Source organism: Ostrea edulis, chromosome 7 (assembly GCF_947568905.1).
Source record: "Ostrea edulis chromosome 7, xbOstEdul1.1, whole genome shotgun sequence".
Lineage (NCBI taxonomy): Eukaryota > Metazoa > Mollusca > Bivalvia > Ostreida > Ostreidae > Ostrea > Ostrea edulis.
Window position 1 is genome coordinate 70,715,018 of NC_079170.1, and position 14,699 is coordinate 70,729,716.

Genomic DNA, 14,699 nt, shown 5'->3' on the forward strand with positions numbered 1-14,699 from the left:
AGATTTAAGATATCTATGAAACGATGTCCATTTTTTTCAGTTGCTGAAATATCAGTATTTTTTGACGAGGTTGAGAAAAGAAAAGACATTTGTGTTTCAAATAAAACTACAATTCCAATTCTATGAAGGAAGCTTGGGGAGATGTCACTTCTAGAGTAAATACTGTAAATTCAACATTATGCCCGGTCGGGGGAAGAATGAAGAAAACGTGGATATGCCTAAACAGCAAACGTAGGAAAAAGTTAACCGTGGGATATTCTAAACGAATATTGAGTTCATAATAAAGATTACATGTCGCGGTATAGGAAGCTTATCAATGATGTCTACGTCCTTCATATTGTCGAATAGAATTGTTTCTGTCTCTGAGACCACGTTCCCTGCAGATAACCTACCCATCTCTTAGCAAAGCATAGTTCAGTATAGACTTAAGACAAGTATCCGAATATCTTAATATTTCTAACAATCTTAAGATTATCTTAGTCCCCAAGGGTCTCTAGAGCCCAGTAACTAAATACTTTGTTACTAGCTTGAAAGTATGGATGTATATTTAATTGCTGTTATAAAATGTAGAAATTCATTTCAAAATTAAGGATTATCTCCCTCACGCATAGCTCTTATCCTTAAACGAGTTTGATTCCACTTTTTTGGCACACTGTTTTTGCCTATAATAGCTCTAAAACTTCATTGTTATTTCGGATTTCAAACATTCCGATTGAGCATCACTGAAGAGACATACTTTGTCGAAATGTGCATCTGGTGCATCAAAATTGGTACCGTATAAGTTTTACCTTAAGATATGACAGTTTTGTGAAACAACTATGATGGATCTTATGACAAATTTTGGTCCTAAGACATACATTGTATCTATTAGTTGTAAGATAGGTTTGTGAAACTGGCTACAGATCATTCTATTGTTGTGTATGTACTTGAATTAAAATTCAATTCATTTAGGAGAGGATGTGGCCTTTGGAAAGTTAGTAACAATTTATTAATAGATAAAGACTATGTTAAGAAGGTCAGAGAAACTATTCAATCTGTAAGTAGTCAGGACTTGGAAAATATAGGAAGTATAAATTTTCAATGCAAAAATGGATGAAAGTTTATTTCTTGAGGTTCTGATGATGGGACTCATGGGAGCTACCATTTCATACTCAACATATAGGAAAAAAGTAAAGGACAACAAAGAAAAAGAACTCCTAGGAGAAATTGAGCTTTTGGAATCAGAATCTTCTATTGATTTTAATTTGCTAAATGAGAAGAGAACTGAAAATATCCGAAAAGAAAAGCTACAATGTCATATGATAAGGTACCATGCCTGTTGGATAGAGCAAGGGGAAACCCCTTCAGAATACTTCTGTAATTTAGAATTTAGGAATTATTTAAACAAAACTGTCAAACAAATTCAATTGAAACAATATACAAACAATCACAACTATTAGATAATGTAAAAAGAATATTATGAAACTTTATATGCTAATAATTATTCAAATTTAGTTGATGTAGATCTGGAAAACATTACATCCAATTACAATTCTCCTAAGTTAGAAACGAATATTGCCGAAAATTTGGTGATTAACATTGTAGAAGGAGAGGTTCTTAATGTATTAAAAATATGAAAAAGAATTAATATCCTGGAAATGGGATACACGGTTGAATTCTTTAATTTTTTTTTGAGTGATATTAAAATTTATGTTGTAAGAGCCATCAATTGTATATTCCTTAGGAAAGATCTTCCTATTTCACAAAGACTTGGAATTATTTCATCTTTACTTAAAGGTTGACTCAATGCCATGCCCATTCATAAATAAAGTTTTAAAGCGGGGAACGCTTTGTTCAATGGATAAAGATTTTAAACACAGATTTCAGAGCACCAATTTTCCAGAATGGATATTTATCGTCACAATTTGACATACCAATGGGGTGTAGACAAGGGTACACAATAGCACCATAATTATTTCTCATGTGTGTTGAAATTCTTGCAATGTTAATAAAAGAAAACAATAACATTAAAGGCATATGTATAGAAAACACAGAACATAAAATATAGCAATATACAGATGATTCTTCACTAGCCCTTGGTGGTTCACCTGAATCCCTTTTTGCAGTTTTAGATACCATAAAAAAATTCTACCTTTTCTGGTCTAAAGATTAATACTTCTAAATCAAAAATCATTTGGATTGGTTCTAAAAACATTTCAGATCACGTCTTTCATCAAGAAGGAAATTGGATTAGGGATCTACAACTTTTAATATATTAGGCATGATATTCTCTGTTGATCTTAGTGAAATTGGTGACATAAACTTTGGACTACACATTTCAAAAATTACTGCACTTATTGAGCAGTGGAATAGAAGAATTCTCACTCTTATTGGTCGAATTACAATCATTAAAACTCCGCTAATCTCAAAATTAAATCACTTGTTTATATCACTTCCTACACCAAAAAGGGAGACAACTTCATATCTATGTAAAATAATGTTTGGATTCCTATGGAAATCTAGTATAGATAAAGTCAAGAGGTATGTGATAACACAAGACTATCTATAAGGGGGTATAAAAATGGTAGATATAAACAACTTTATTACATCCCTAACATGTTCATGGATTAAGAGATTTACAAAATCTTGTAAACCGTGGATGAATATCTTTTTGCAGTCTATGGAAAATATATCTCAAAGAAATTATACGACTTTGGTGATAGTTTTATCTAAGAATGCTTACTGAAAGAAAACAATACATTTTGGAAGGATGTTTTGAATTATTTGCTTTCCTGTGTGAAAATTAGACATAATCCTCCAAATTTCAAAAGCAATGTTCAAAATGTTCCAGTGTTGTACAATTCTAATATAAAAATAGCTGGTAAACCAGTTTTTATCAAAGACTGGTATGATAAAGGAGTTAAAGTTATTCAAGATTTTTTTGACGATGATTGTAATTTCTTAACCTTAGACAAATCTCAAACCACTTACAATCTCAAAACAATATGTGTATTAAAATATATTAGCATTATAACAGTAATTTAAAAATACTTAAAATATTTGTCTATTGATAGACATTCAACCAAAAGAATTCTTAATCCATGTATGCCAATATTTTGTGAACCTGTTTTGCTTCATGAAAAATGCTCCAAAATCATTTAAAATCTTTTGAATGGAAAAGAGGTTATCTCAACTTCTATAAGCAAGTGGAAGGCTGAATGAATTGCATATGGAGTAGATGATTTTTCTGTGCAAATTTCTTTCAAAACAACAACTGATTCTTCCGCTCAATGGCTACATTTTAGAATTTTACATAGAATACTTCCTGTTCAGTGTTATCTTAAAAAAGATAATGTTAAATTGCTGTAGATTTTGTATAAAAAATGAACAAACAATGATACACATTTTACTTCGTTTGATATAATCCATACATTATGGAGTGAGTTGAGTCCTCAGATATACAGAAAGACTTCAGAAAGAGTTGTTAATGTGTCCAATGCAAGGTGAAGATAACGAACAGTGATCAATCTCATAACTCCTATAAGCAATACAAAATAGATAGTTGGGCAAACACGGACCCCTGGACACACCAGAGGTGGGATCAGGTGCCTAGGATTCTTACTCATCCTAGGCACCTGAAAACGAGTTATCCGCAGTCAAAATCAGTGTGCCAAGAACGGCTTAACAATCGGTATGAAACACGTCAGACAGCATTTGACCCAATGCGAGGTTGCATTGACGAACTAGATCGTTATAACGACCATAGAATTTGCGAAATGCTGACTTCAATCGAGACTGTTGAAATCCCTGTACCACCAACTGGTTTGTCAGTAGCTTACCTCGATTTAAAAACTGACTATACTCAGAACAAGCTCTTGCATATCGAATCAATATCATATTAGGTGAATTGCCATTGTCTTTTAATAACAAAGTTATTATCTTATAATCCTATATGTCAAACAACACATATTTATTTTTTGGGATTATTATGCCATCTAAGATTTAAATACCATGTGGAAAATATGCTGCAATCCAAAAGTTTAAAATGTACAGCTTTGATAAAATGTGGACCAGATGGAAGTTTATTTTTTATTTGAATTGTTTTTATTATCTACTTTTCACTTGTGTCTGTTGGTTTGGGGTATTTGTTTTTCTCTCCGTTTTTTTTTTATTATTAGTAACCACATATTTAATGATTCTATTAAAAAATGAATGAATCAGTATGAGAGGGTAGTATATGTATGTATATATGTGACAAAAATCGAATAAATTATAAAAAAAAAAAAAAAAAAAAGAGAGAGATAAGGCAAGAATTTTTTACTGTTACAAAGGACTAAGACCATGTTTATCAAAATTCGGCCTAACGTCCAAAGTGAATAATTTTTTGTTAGAAATATTCTCTAACATGTTCTTTTCCTATAATGTACTGGTTTTTATATGTAGAGTTCGTGAAAGAACACTATTTTAAGGTTTACATTACTAGTATAAATCCTATAATTTGCTCTACTTTTTAAGATTGCATCATACAACGTCGCTATATATTATTAGAAGTGGTAACGTATTGTAAAACATAATTATGCAATGAGTGGTTTGATATATAATAAGATCTTGAAAAAGAAATTTTCTTTCCCAATACGCAATAAGGTTATTTTACTTATAGCCCGAATGGCACACCATATTTTTCAATCCTTCATTCGGCCATTTTCACACGCCGCGCCGTTAGCCTGTTTGCGCTGTTCGTGGAAGTTGCAGAGGATGTACTCATCGCATTTCAACGTAGGTTTTAGAAATATGAATATACTTCACCTCTACTCGTTAAACTGTATAACCAAATAGGTGTACCAATTGCTCTTAATAATAATAAACAAGTCGCATGGAACGAATAGTATGGTGCGCCTGTGGTGTGTTGACATAAACTCATAATATTCACGCATTGGGCTGTTGGAAATCCCACAACAAATCTGTTAACTGTTGTCAACATATATTTATTGTTTATCTATTATAATTATATATTGTTAAGATTTAAAATTGTATGTATATCAGCTGATCAGAAAAATCAGCTGTTTCACGATCATGCCATTTTCAATTCCAAGTGCATGACCTTCTCGGGTCTATTTGAATTTTCTTACATGATGTTTGACTCACTTTACACTTTGAACTTCCATGTATCATTGTATCGTCTAAAACGTATTTGTATAGGTTAAAGAGACATATAATTGTATATAAATGTATATTTCCATAATGGTATATGTCTCTGGGGTAACATGTATAGACCTGTGGGGGTTATAGGTTGAATAATTTTCGAATGATTTGGTATTCTAGTATTCTACTATGTTTAAACTTAACTTAGTGATTATTTAGTAATCAAATAAAAGTTATATGATGAATCGATACATTTCATCAATTTACTGTAAACAAAAACTGTTTCTGTGTTTTGGAATCTGTCTGGTATTAGTGCATAATAGATAACTTCATAAGTCAATAAATATATTCTTGTTGTAGTGATGACATTTGCAAAATCTGTGAGAATAGAAAAAAATGTGTTAGGGTCAACAGAAATTTTTAATTAGGGTAGGTCGGGAAAGTGGAAACCAATTAACATATATATATATTTTTTGGCCTTACGCGGAAACATGGATTAGAAAAGTCGGAATGATTTTTACATTCAATAATTTTTAAATACTTAAAAGCACCATTAAGCCAGGAAAATCATAAGAACAGTTTGGTTTTATAATTTAAATATGCCTTATTTCAAGATAAATTGTAAACATGTCAAACTTAATTTCAACAATTACACTTACAACTTACATGCCTGCATTGGGATTAGATATAGAATCACTCAGAGAATGTTGAATTTCATGGGTACTACCATGATTTAGGCATATATTTTTTTGTTAGCTTATCTCCTTTATATTATTGAATATTAAATTTTTCCATACATTTACCACAAGAAAGAGTATGAAAGATAAAAATATTTTGTGAATTTGCTGATAATTGTGAAGTAAGATAATATATCAACATTAGCTACAACAAAAATTATCAGATGGGGAATCAAATTCAAATGAAATGTTTGTGTATATAATTATTTATGCAGAAATGTACATGTAGCTAAACTGTCCTCTATTGTTTAGTTGGAGACATGTCAATCTCCCACCGAATACATAAATGTAATTTTTCTGAATTCTATATCAATGAAAATACATGAGGACATGAAACAAAAGTACAACTTTTATATGAATATTATAATACAGGGGTTCGTGTTTGCCCAACTATCTATTTTGTATTGCTTGTAGGAGTTATGAGATTGATCACTGTTTGTTATCTTCACCTTTCATTTATGATATACTGTAGTTTTGATAATGATATAATACTGGAGTAATTTGAATTTCAGGATGATATAATATGTACAGCAAAAATTGATGGCAAGGGTGACATGAATCAAGATTGACAAGAATCCATATTCCTACTCCTCAATAATGCTATCATCACTGCCATCAGATTCATCAATGATAGTGGCATCAGTGACACATGAGGATAAGTGTTGGACATCACTGCAGGAATAGCTTCCTTGTTGTGCCTGCCAATAGCAAGGTACCAGATTATACAGCAGTTATGTGGAAACAGATTCCCACAATAGGGGGACCAGATTGACACCTACATTGTACAGTATCAGGCAGTTATATCAGAACTGGAAAAACTGGATCCAAACAAGACTATATTGCTTGGAAGAAACATGTCGACTCTGAAGTTTAACCCTTATTAACCCATGGCACTTCCAGAGACATTCTGATACCATGGTTCTATGTCATTTGAAATATACCTGTGGAGGTTTTTAAAGTGTTTTTTTTTTTTGGGGGGGGGTGTTATTAATTGGAAGAATTCATATTTGATGATTCAAATGAACATCTGCATGTTGAATTATGAATGTCATAATGTACTTTTTGAATGAGTTCAAGAATGGTTGTCCTGATGAAAAGTGTAGAGTCAAAAGTTATCAAATTGTCAAAAACACTGGTCAGGTCTGAATTCATCATCTTGGAGACCTTGCAGTTGGAATTATGATCTCTATGAAGAAATGCTGAAAATCTTGCAAAAGAGGAAATGACAAGTTGGGGTCCAAGGCACTTGCATATATGCATGAGAAGGTGTTCTATCCAGGCTTGAGGTCAATTACATAGTAATGTAACGCCTTACATTACCTAGAAAATTTCGCATTACCATTACTCCTATTTTAAAATATAATGTATTACATTACTTGAGAGTGAATTTACATTACACATTTACATAACATACTGTCAGATATTAAAGAAATGGCAGAAAAATTATTTCTGTATTATGATTTTTAATTATACATTAACATAAGTACACAAAATATTCAGCAATGTTAGGAAACATATCTATTAAGTTATTCATTGCATTTGATTGTCATCAATGTTTCAAATGCTTCAGTCAATTACTAATAAAATGAATTATTCTAAATCTTCAAAATATCATCAAATATTTGAAGTAGTGTAAATGTAATGAAAGATAATGTGCAGTACAGTATGCATTACATTACCATTACTTGTAATGCAAAAATGGTCCATTACACCCCCATTACAGTGAAACTGGCTGTCATTTAATTACCATTACCCCAGGCCTGGTTCTGTCGAGAAGTATTGAAATTGTCTGTAGAGACTTTGTCTCAGGAAGTGGCCGAGATTGGTGGTGACAATTTTGTTGGATGTGAATTTACTGATACACATGTCTACACTTGCTACACAATATAGCATGTGGTGGTTTCAACAAGAAAGTTCTTACTCTGCAGGAAATGACGAATAGCTAATGGATTCACATTTTTTCTGACTTTTCTTCTGTACATTAGATGCATTGGAAAAACTTTCCTTTCCATTATCTTTTGCTGGTTCATACTTTGAAATAAAATCAAGTCCGAAAATAAAGTATTTTGGGTTGTTTTTTTTCAATGAATTTTAACAAATGTAATCTGTAATCCTTGCATATTTTCTTGGTGTTCTGTGATTACATAGGCCTATTGATTTTTATTTGTATTCAGGTATAATTTCATCTTCAGTGTCTTGGAAGAAATTAATTTTTCAATAACGCCAAGAAAAGTGTAGTTAACAGTATGATTTTAATTTAAAAAAAAAATAATATTGACACGGGTAGGAATTGAACCCGGATCTCCCGATTGAAGGACGGGCTCTCTACCACTAAGCCACGACGTCTATGACGTCACTCGCTCAAAAATCCTTCAAATATTTACTTGCCCCAGTGAACGTTATACTCTCGATATATCGACAATAGTTTTAGTTATATCAATGCATGTTCTATAAATTCTTTTCATTTTGATCTTAGTAATTCTGTTGGTGTCGTCTAAATAAAAACTTTCTATAGCATTGAAGATCCGATTTGTCGGACAGCAGATTCGTTTGTTTACGCATCAAAATTCTATAGCTTTTAGAATTCCTGCACAAACTTGTGATAAAAACACCACATAGGGGTGTATTCTGCATGGGAATGATGTAGACTCCACATAAGTATATTGTTTTAATTTTTCAAAGCAACATAATTAATAAAATACCCACAACTCTCACAAAAATAAATAATTCCGGATTGCTCTCGATTTAATTCAAAGTTGATATTCATCAACAGCACACCTTTCGATCCAAAAAATTGTTCGTGCAAAATTTATTTGTATTGATAGATTTTGATAGACTACAGTCAGTTTCTGGATCGAAGGTCGTGTTTTATATGAATTATATGACTAAATTTGAAAAAAGTGGAGATTTCTGCAGAAAACCAGACCGATACCGGTTTTGTCTTGTATAGAATTCCACAAGCTGACGTTTTGGCGGGGAAATCTTGGCACGTCGCGATGGTATAAAGATTATATTATCAAATGATAACAATTTTATTTCAATTCATTCTGCTTTATTTTTTAACACACCACAGGGCCGATATAGCTAAACATGGTCTTAGTCCTTTTCTCCGATAAGGTACTTGATGTGCATTTTAATGAACATCTCAATTTTAATATGTCTTTAATCGGATAATTTTGAATAAAGACAAGAAATAAGGTAATCTGATATTCACATCAATGCAATTTATATCAAGAAGTGGACATCATGAGAAAATTTGATGTTATATCCAACTGTTGTGGTAATTTCTGATTTAATTATTCCACAACACTTATTTAAAATTGGCATAAAATTGTACATGCATACCTTTAAATTCAAACATTTTAATCTTAACAAGGTTATTCTAACAATCAATTGTGAAATGTTTATAATTTATCATCAAGTTTACCCCTACAAACTATTACAGCAGAATGACTCCTTACCTTGAATTAAGATCCCAAGTTCAAAGGTGATTGCCCTCTGAAGATAAAAGAACCTGACACAATTCTAATCTCTGACAAATCAGAGATAAATGAGAAAAAATTCCAGTTCAACCATGTGTTTTGGTCATGTAATGGCCACAGGAAACGTCCTGATGGCTATCTGGAACCCGATGGACCAAATAGCATTTATGCCGATCAAGTAGGTGACATACAATATAGCTGCCAAATTGATAATTGCAAATGTTAGATATCCAGAGGTGATTTCGATCAATATATTTTATTAATTGATCCATTGGTCCATTTAATTTTGCATTTCATTTCACTGTATATGCACACAGCAAGCCACCGCAAAAGCATGCATGCGAGATTAATGTATGATAAATTGATGTTAATGTTGTGATAATCAAAAGGATTTTTCTAATAATGAATGAATGTGATGATGTTCTGTTGGTTTTACGCTTTCTTTTTGCCGCCTAATTGTCACGGCATGGTCATTAGCAATCATTTTTTCTTTAATTTATTCATTATTATTTATAATATCCTTACTTATTCCTCCTAATTATTTTTTCATATTTATACTATACTATAATGCAAGATTGGATTGATTGATTTTTTTATTTAATCGTTTCATATCTTTTTTATGATCTTTATATTCTATTTTTCATAACAGTTCATCAATAGTTATATATCTTTGTTATACCCTAAATCGTCGCTCCAACCCAAATCGTCGCCTGGCGACGATTTGGGACAATATTGCACTATCATTAGGCGCGATGATTTTAGATGTACTATAGTACACCCCAAATCGTCACCGTCCTAAATCGTCGCCCACAAATATCTTATTTTTAAAGGATAGAATACACAGAATTAATTTTATTGTATCCCCTCTTATATGTGGAGTACATAGGTTTAACTTGGTATGTTTGTCTGTCCACACTCATATCCCTGGTGTTTGTCAACCGGGCTAAAATTTTGTATGTAGATTACAAGTCACCCTCTGACGGTTTTCAGATTGTGGAACGCAGTTCGCAGTTCAATAGTGAACTGCATTCCAGAACGCAGTTCGCAATTCAAATTTCTATATGCATAAAACACCACCACACTGGAATTATAAGGATGGGGTGCCACTTACCAACCCCAAACACTGTGAAGAAATGGTGATGTTACTCTCTAGTTACGGAGATCCGCCCCTCCAATTTTTATGCATAACGCATTACACTTACTGAATAAACATAGGATTTGAGATCATCGAAGACACCTACCCCGGGAACTGAAACTTTCATGGTAGGGTATTAGTGGTCCTCTCCCACCACTGTGAAGAAATGGGGATGTTACTCTCTCTAGTTACGGAGATCCGCTCCTCCAAATTTTATGCATAATGCATTACATTTAGTAAATAAACATCGGATTCGGAATCATCGAAGACCCCTACACCGGGAACTGAAATTTTGATGATATGGTATTAGTGGTCCTCTCCCACCACTGTGAACAAATGGTGATATTACTCTCCCTAGTTACAGAGACCCGTTCCTCCAAATTTTATGCATATTGCATTACATTTAGTGAATAAACATCGGGTTCGGAATCATCGAAGACCCCTACCCCGGGACTGAAATTTTTGTGGTACGATATAAGTGGTCCTCTCCCACCACTGTGAAGAAATGGTGATGTTACACTCTCTAGTTACGGAGATCCGCCCCTCCAAATGTTAGGCATAACGCACTACACTTGGTGAATAAACATCGGGTTCGGAATCATCGAAGACCCCAACCCAGGGGACTGAAATTTTTGTGGTAGGGTGTTAATGGTCCTCTCCCATCACTGTGAAGAAATGGTGATGTTACTCTCTTTAGTTATGGAGATCCAATTTTCCGACATTTTTAAATAACGCATTACACTTGGTGAATAAACATCGGGTTTGGAATCATGGAAGACCCCTACCCCGGGGACTGAAAAGTTTGTGATAGGGTATTAGTTGTCCTCTCCCACCACATCGAAGAAATGGTGATTTTACTGTCTCTAGTTATGGAGATCCGTCCCTCCAAGTTTTATGCATAACGCACTACACTTAGTGAATAAACATCGGGTTCGGAATCATCGAAGACCCCTACCCAGACGATTGGAATTTTTGTGGTAGGGTGTGAGTGGTTCTCTCCCACCACTGTGAAGAAATGGTGATGTTACTCTCTTTAGTTATGAAGACCCGATCCTCCGACATTTTTAGATAACACAATTCACTTAGTGAATAGATATCAGGTTCGGAATTATCGAAGACCCCTACCCCGAGAACTGAAAATTTGATGGTAGGGTATTAGTGGTCATCTCCCACCACTGTGAAGAAATGGTGTTGTTACCCTCCTTAGTTACGGAGATCCGCCCCTCCAAGTTTTATGCATAATGCATTACATTTAGTGAATAAACATCGGGTTCGGAATCATCGAAGACTCCTACTCCTGGACCTGAAATTTTGGTGGTATGGTCTTAGTGGTCCTCTCCCACCACTGTGAAGAAATTATGATGTTACTCTCTTTAGTTATGAAGATCCGATATTCCGACATTTTTAAATAACGCATTACACTTAGTGAATAAACATCGGGTTCGAAATCATCGAGGACCCCTACCTCGGGGACTGAAATTTTTGGGGGTAACGTATTAGTGGTCCTCTCCCACCACTGTGAAGAAATGGTGATGTTACTCTCTCTAGTTACAGAGATCCGGCCCTCCAAGTTTTATGCATAACGCATTACACTTGGTGAATAAAAATCGGGTTCGGAATCATCGAAGATACCCTACCCCAGGGACTTAAATTTAAGTATGGTGTTTAATTTTTCAAATAGTAGATATATTGAACAGCGTAAAAACAAATATACAATTCTAGAAAACTATGATGTCTAATAGTAGTACTATGGACAGTGTAATAGCGAGCAAAGCTCGCGTCGCGAAGCGACGCGACGAACTCGCTCCAATGATTACACATATGAATCACGTGATTTGCTCTTCTTCAGCTGAAAAAAGATGAGTATTACCGATAATGCTTCTGCAAAAATGTCACCGTCACTGCGGTATACTTCATTGACAATCCCGTCATTAAAATAATTAGATTGTTTAGAAAGTACCATAAACGTTTTTAAATCCCAGACAAGCTTTCTCATAGCTTCAAAAATTTTGTTTTTTGCTTGGTTTGAGAGAAGAAAAAACATTGCAGCTAATATGACGTCACAATTTGTAACTGTTTACACCAAATGCGTTATATTTCCCGCGTTAAATGAAGAGGCGGATAAAAGTCGTGTTGCAAGATGTTAATGGGCTTCGCTCGTCTCAACGGTCAAACGTGCAACATATCAGCGAGCTAAGCTCGCGTCGCGTCGAGCTCGCTCCAATGATTACGTAATTGATTCACGTGGTTTGCTCTAAAATGATGGGGACTACCAATAATGCCTCCGGAAAAATGTCGCCGTCACTGCTGTATACTTCATTGACAATCCCGTCATTAAAATAATTAGATTGTGTAGAAAGTACCATAAACGTTTTTAAATTCCAGACAAGCTTTCTCATAGCTTCAAAGGTTTTGTTTTTGCTTGGTTTGAGAGAAGAAAAAACATTGCAGCTAATATGACGTCACAATTTGTAACTGTTTACATCAAACGCGTTATATTTCCCGCGTTAAATGAAGAGGCGGATAAAAGTCGTGTTACAAGATGTAAATGAACTTCGCTCGTCTCAACGGTCACACCGTACAACATATCAATTATTTGTTATATTGCATTTCTGTTTCCATTTTACCCCGTATTTATCTGTACCCCTTACTCTATAAGTGTTGATGAGACAAAAACCACTTTTTGAGAAGGAAGACAAGGAACACATGAATGCATCGAAATTCTTGTACATGTACATGGGATATAGGTAAGATTGAAAAGGTGTACTTTACTCTGTTTCAGTTCATACCCCTAAATGAGCAGTACGATAAATTTGTTCGTACGGACATCAAAAGTGAAAGGAAGTGGGGATTACTTGGGGTTTTGGTAAAACGCGGTACAGAAAATGGAATGGAAACGGAATAATTGTTTTGTAAAATCATTGAATATTTTATGGTTATATCTTGACTAGTTACGGGGATATAATGAACATGATACATTATGATAATTTATAACACTTGAAACCCAATGATGCACAGAATTTGAAGTTGATGCTGAACAATTTATTGACCAATATTTACCATTCAAAACATTTTCATTAAAATGACTGTCAAGGAACCATTGCTATCATAACTTTAATAAAAAGAAAAACAGCGTTAACTTTCTTAGTTGCAAAATTGTTTACAGATTTAAAAAAAAGAACTACTATTCATATATATTGTAACACAGCAAACATTTTCCCCCCAATGGATAGTAATTATTAATATCCATGCAGTCAATAGAAAAAACCCTGACATATGATACACTGTATATCATATCAGCCCGAGTGGCCCCATATCAGCCGGTAGGTCAAAGGCCCGAGGGTTGATATGGGCTCGAGAGTTTATACATGCATGCCATATGAAATGGATTTTGGCACATAGTATTATATTTATCATATACTGTACTTTTTCAAGCTTACAGATAAGATAAGTTTTATTCCAATTTTGGTCCCAGAGGGCATAACAGCAAAACAATTTATAAAGAAGGAAATTTAAAAAAAAGATAGAAAGTTTACAACATTAGCTACAGATTACACGGACTGCAAACTGCATGTGGATGCAGCATGCTGGGGAAACAAGTACATACATATATGAATTGCTAATCATGTGTACACACAAGTAAATGGACAATATCAGTATTATACCAACATATGAATAATGAACTATAATGATTTTTGCTGTTTTAAAGCATCACTTCTTTTTCTGAAAGTTTGAACTAATATTCACTCAATTTGACAATTACTGGTTTGTCTTCATTAATCATCAACCAAGTCAATTTGTCCTTATTTGTTAGATAGATAAAAATTTTGCTGAGCTTGTATATACCATTAACAAACATATTTCTCTCTTCAACATGGAATGGACAATCAGTGAGGAAATGAAATTCATCTTTTATATAATTAAGGTTACATAATTAACATATTATTTTGTTTCTTTCTAAAGAAATCTTCTGGCCAGAATTGGTTTTTATAGATTCATATCTCCCTCTTTCAATTCGAAGATCATGTGCACTAATTCGAAATCTACATAGAGTTTTTCTTAATTCTAGGGATTCTAAAAATATATAACTTTAAATAGTACAGTTTTCTTTATACGAAAAATATTTTCTGAGTTTTCCTGATTCCGAACCCGATGTTTATCCACTAAGTCTAATGCGTTATGCATAAAACTTGGAGGGCCGGATCTCCGTAACTAAAGAGAGTA

At 33.6% G+C, this 14,699-nt stretch overlaps 1 protein-coding gene and 1 long non-coding RNA gene across 2 annotated transcripts in view; both read left to right on the forward strand.

The window, feature by feature from the left end:
- The first annotated feature begins 4,312 nt into the window (after nt 1-4,312).
- LOC125671056 (uncharacterized) lies at nt 4,313-7,575 on the forward strand. Its single transcript, XR_007368478.2, has 2 exons — nt 4,313-4,755; nt 6,371-7,575. It is a non-coding gene; the product is annotated as an uncharacterized LOC125671056 (long non-coding RNA).
- A 1,529-nt stretch (nt 7,576-9,104) lies between these two features.
- LOC125654202 (kinesin-like protein KIF28) overlaps nt 9,105-14,699 on the forward strand; it is a 146,765-nt gene continuing 141,170 nt past the window's right edge. The window contains exons 1-2 of the mRNA XM_048884039.2: nt 9,105-9,138; nt 9,331-9,518. Coding sequence (XP_048739996.2) covers nt 9,105-9,138; nt 9,331-9,518 — 222 coding nt within the window. The remainder of the gene's footprint in view (nt 9,139-9,330; nt 9,519-14,699) is intronic.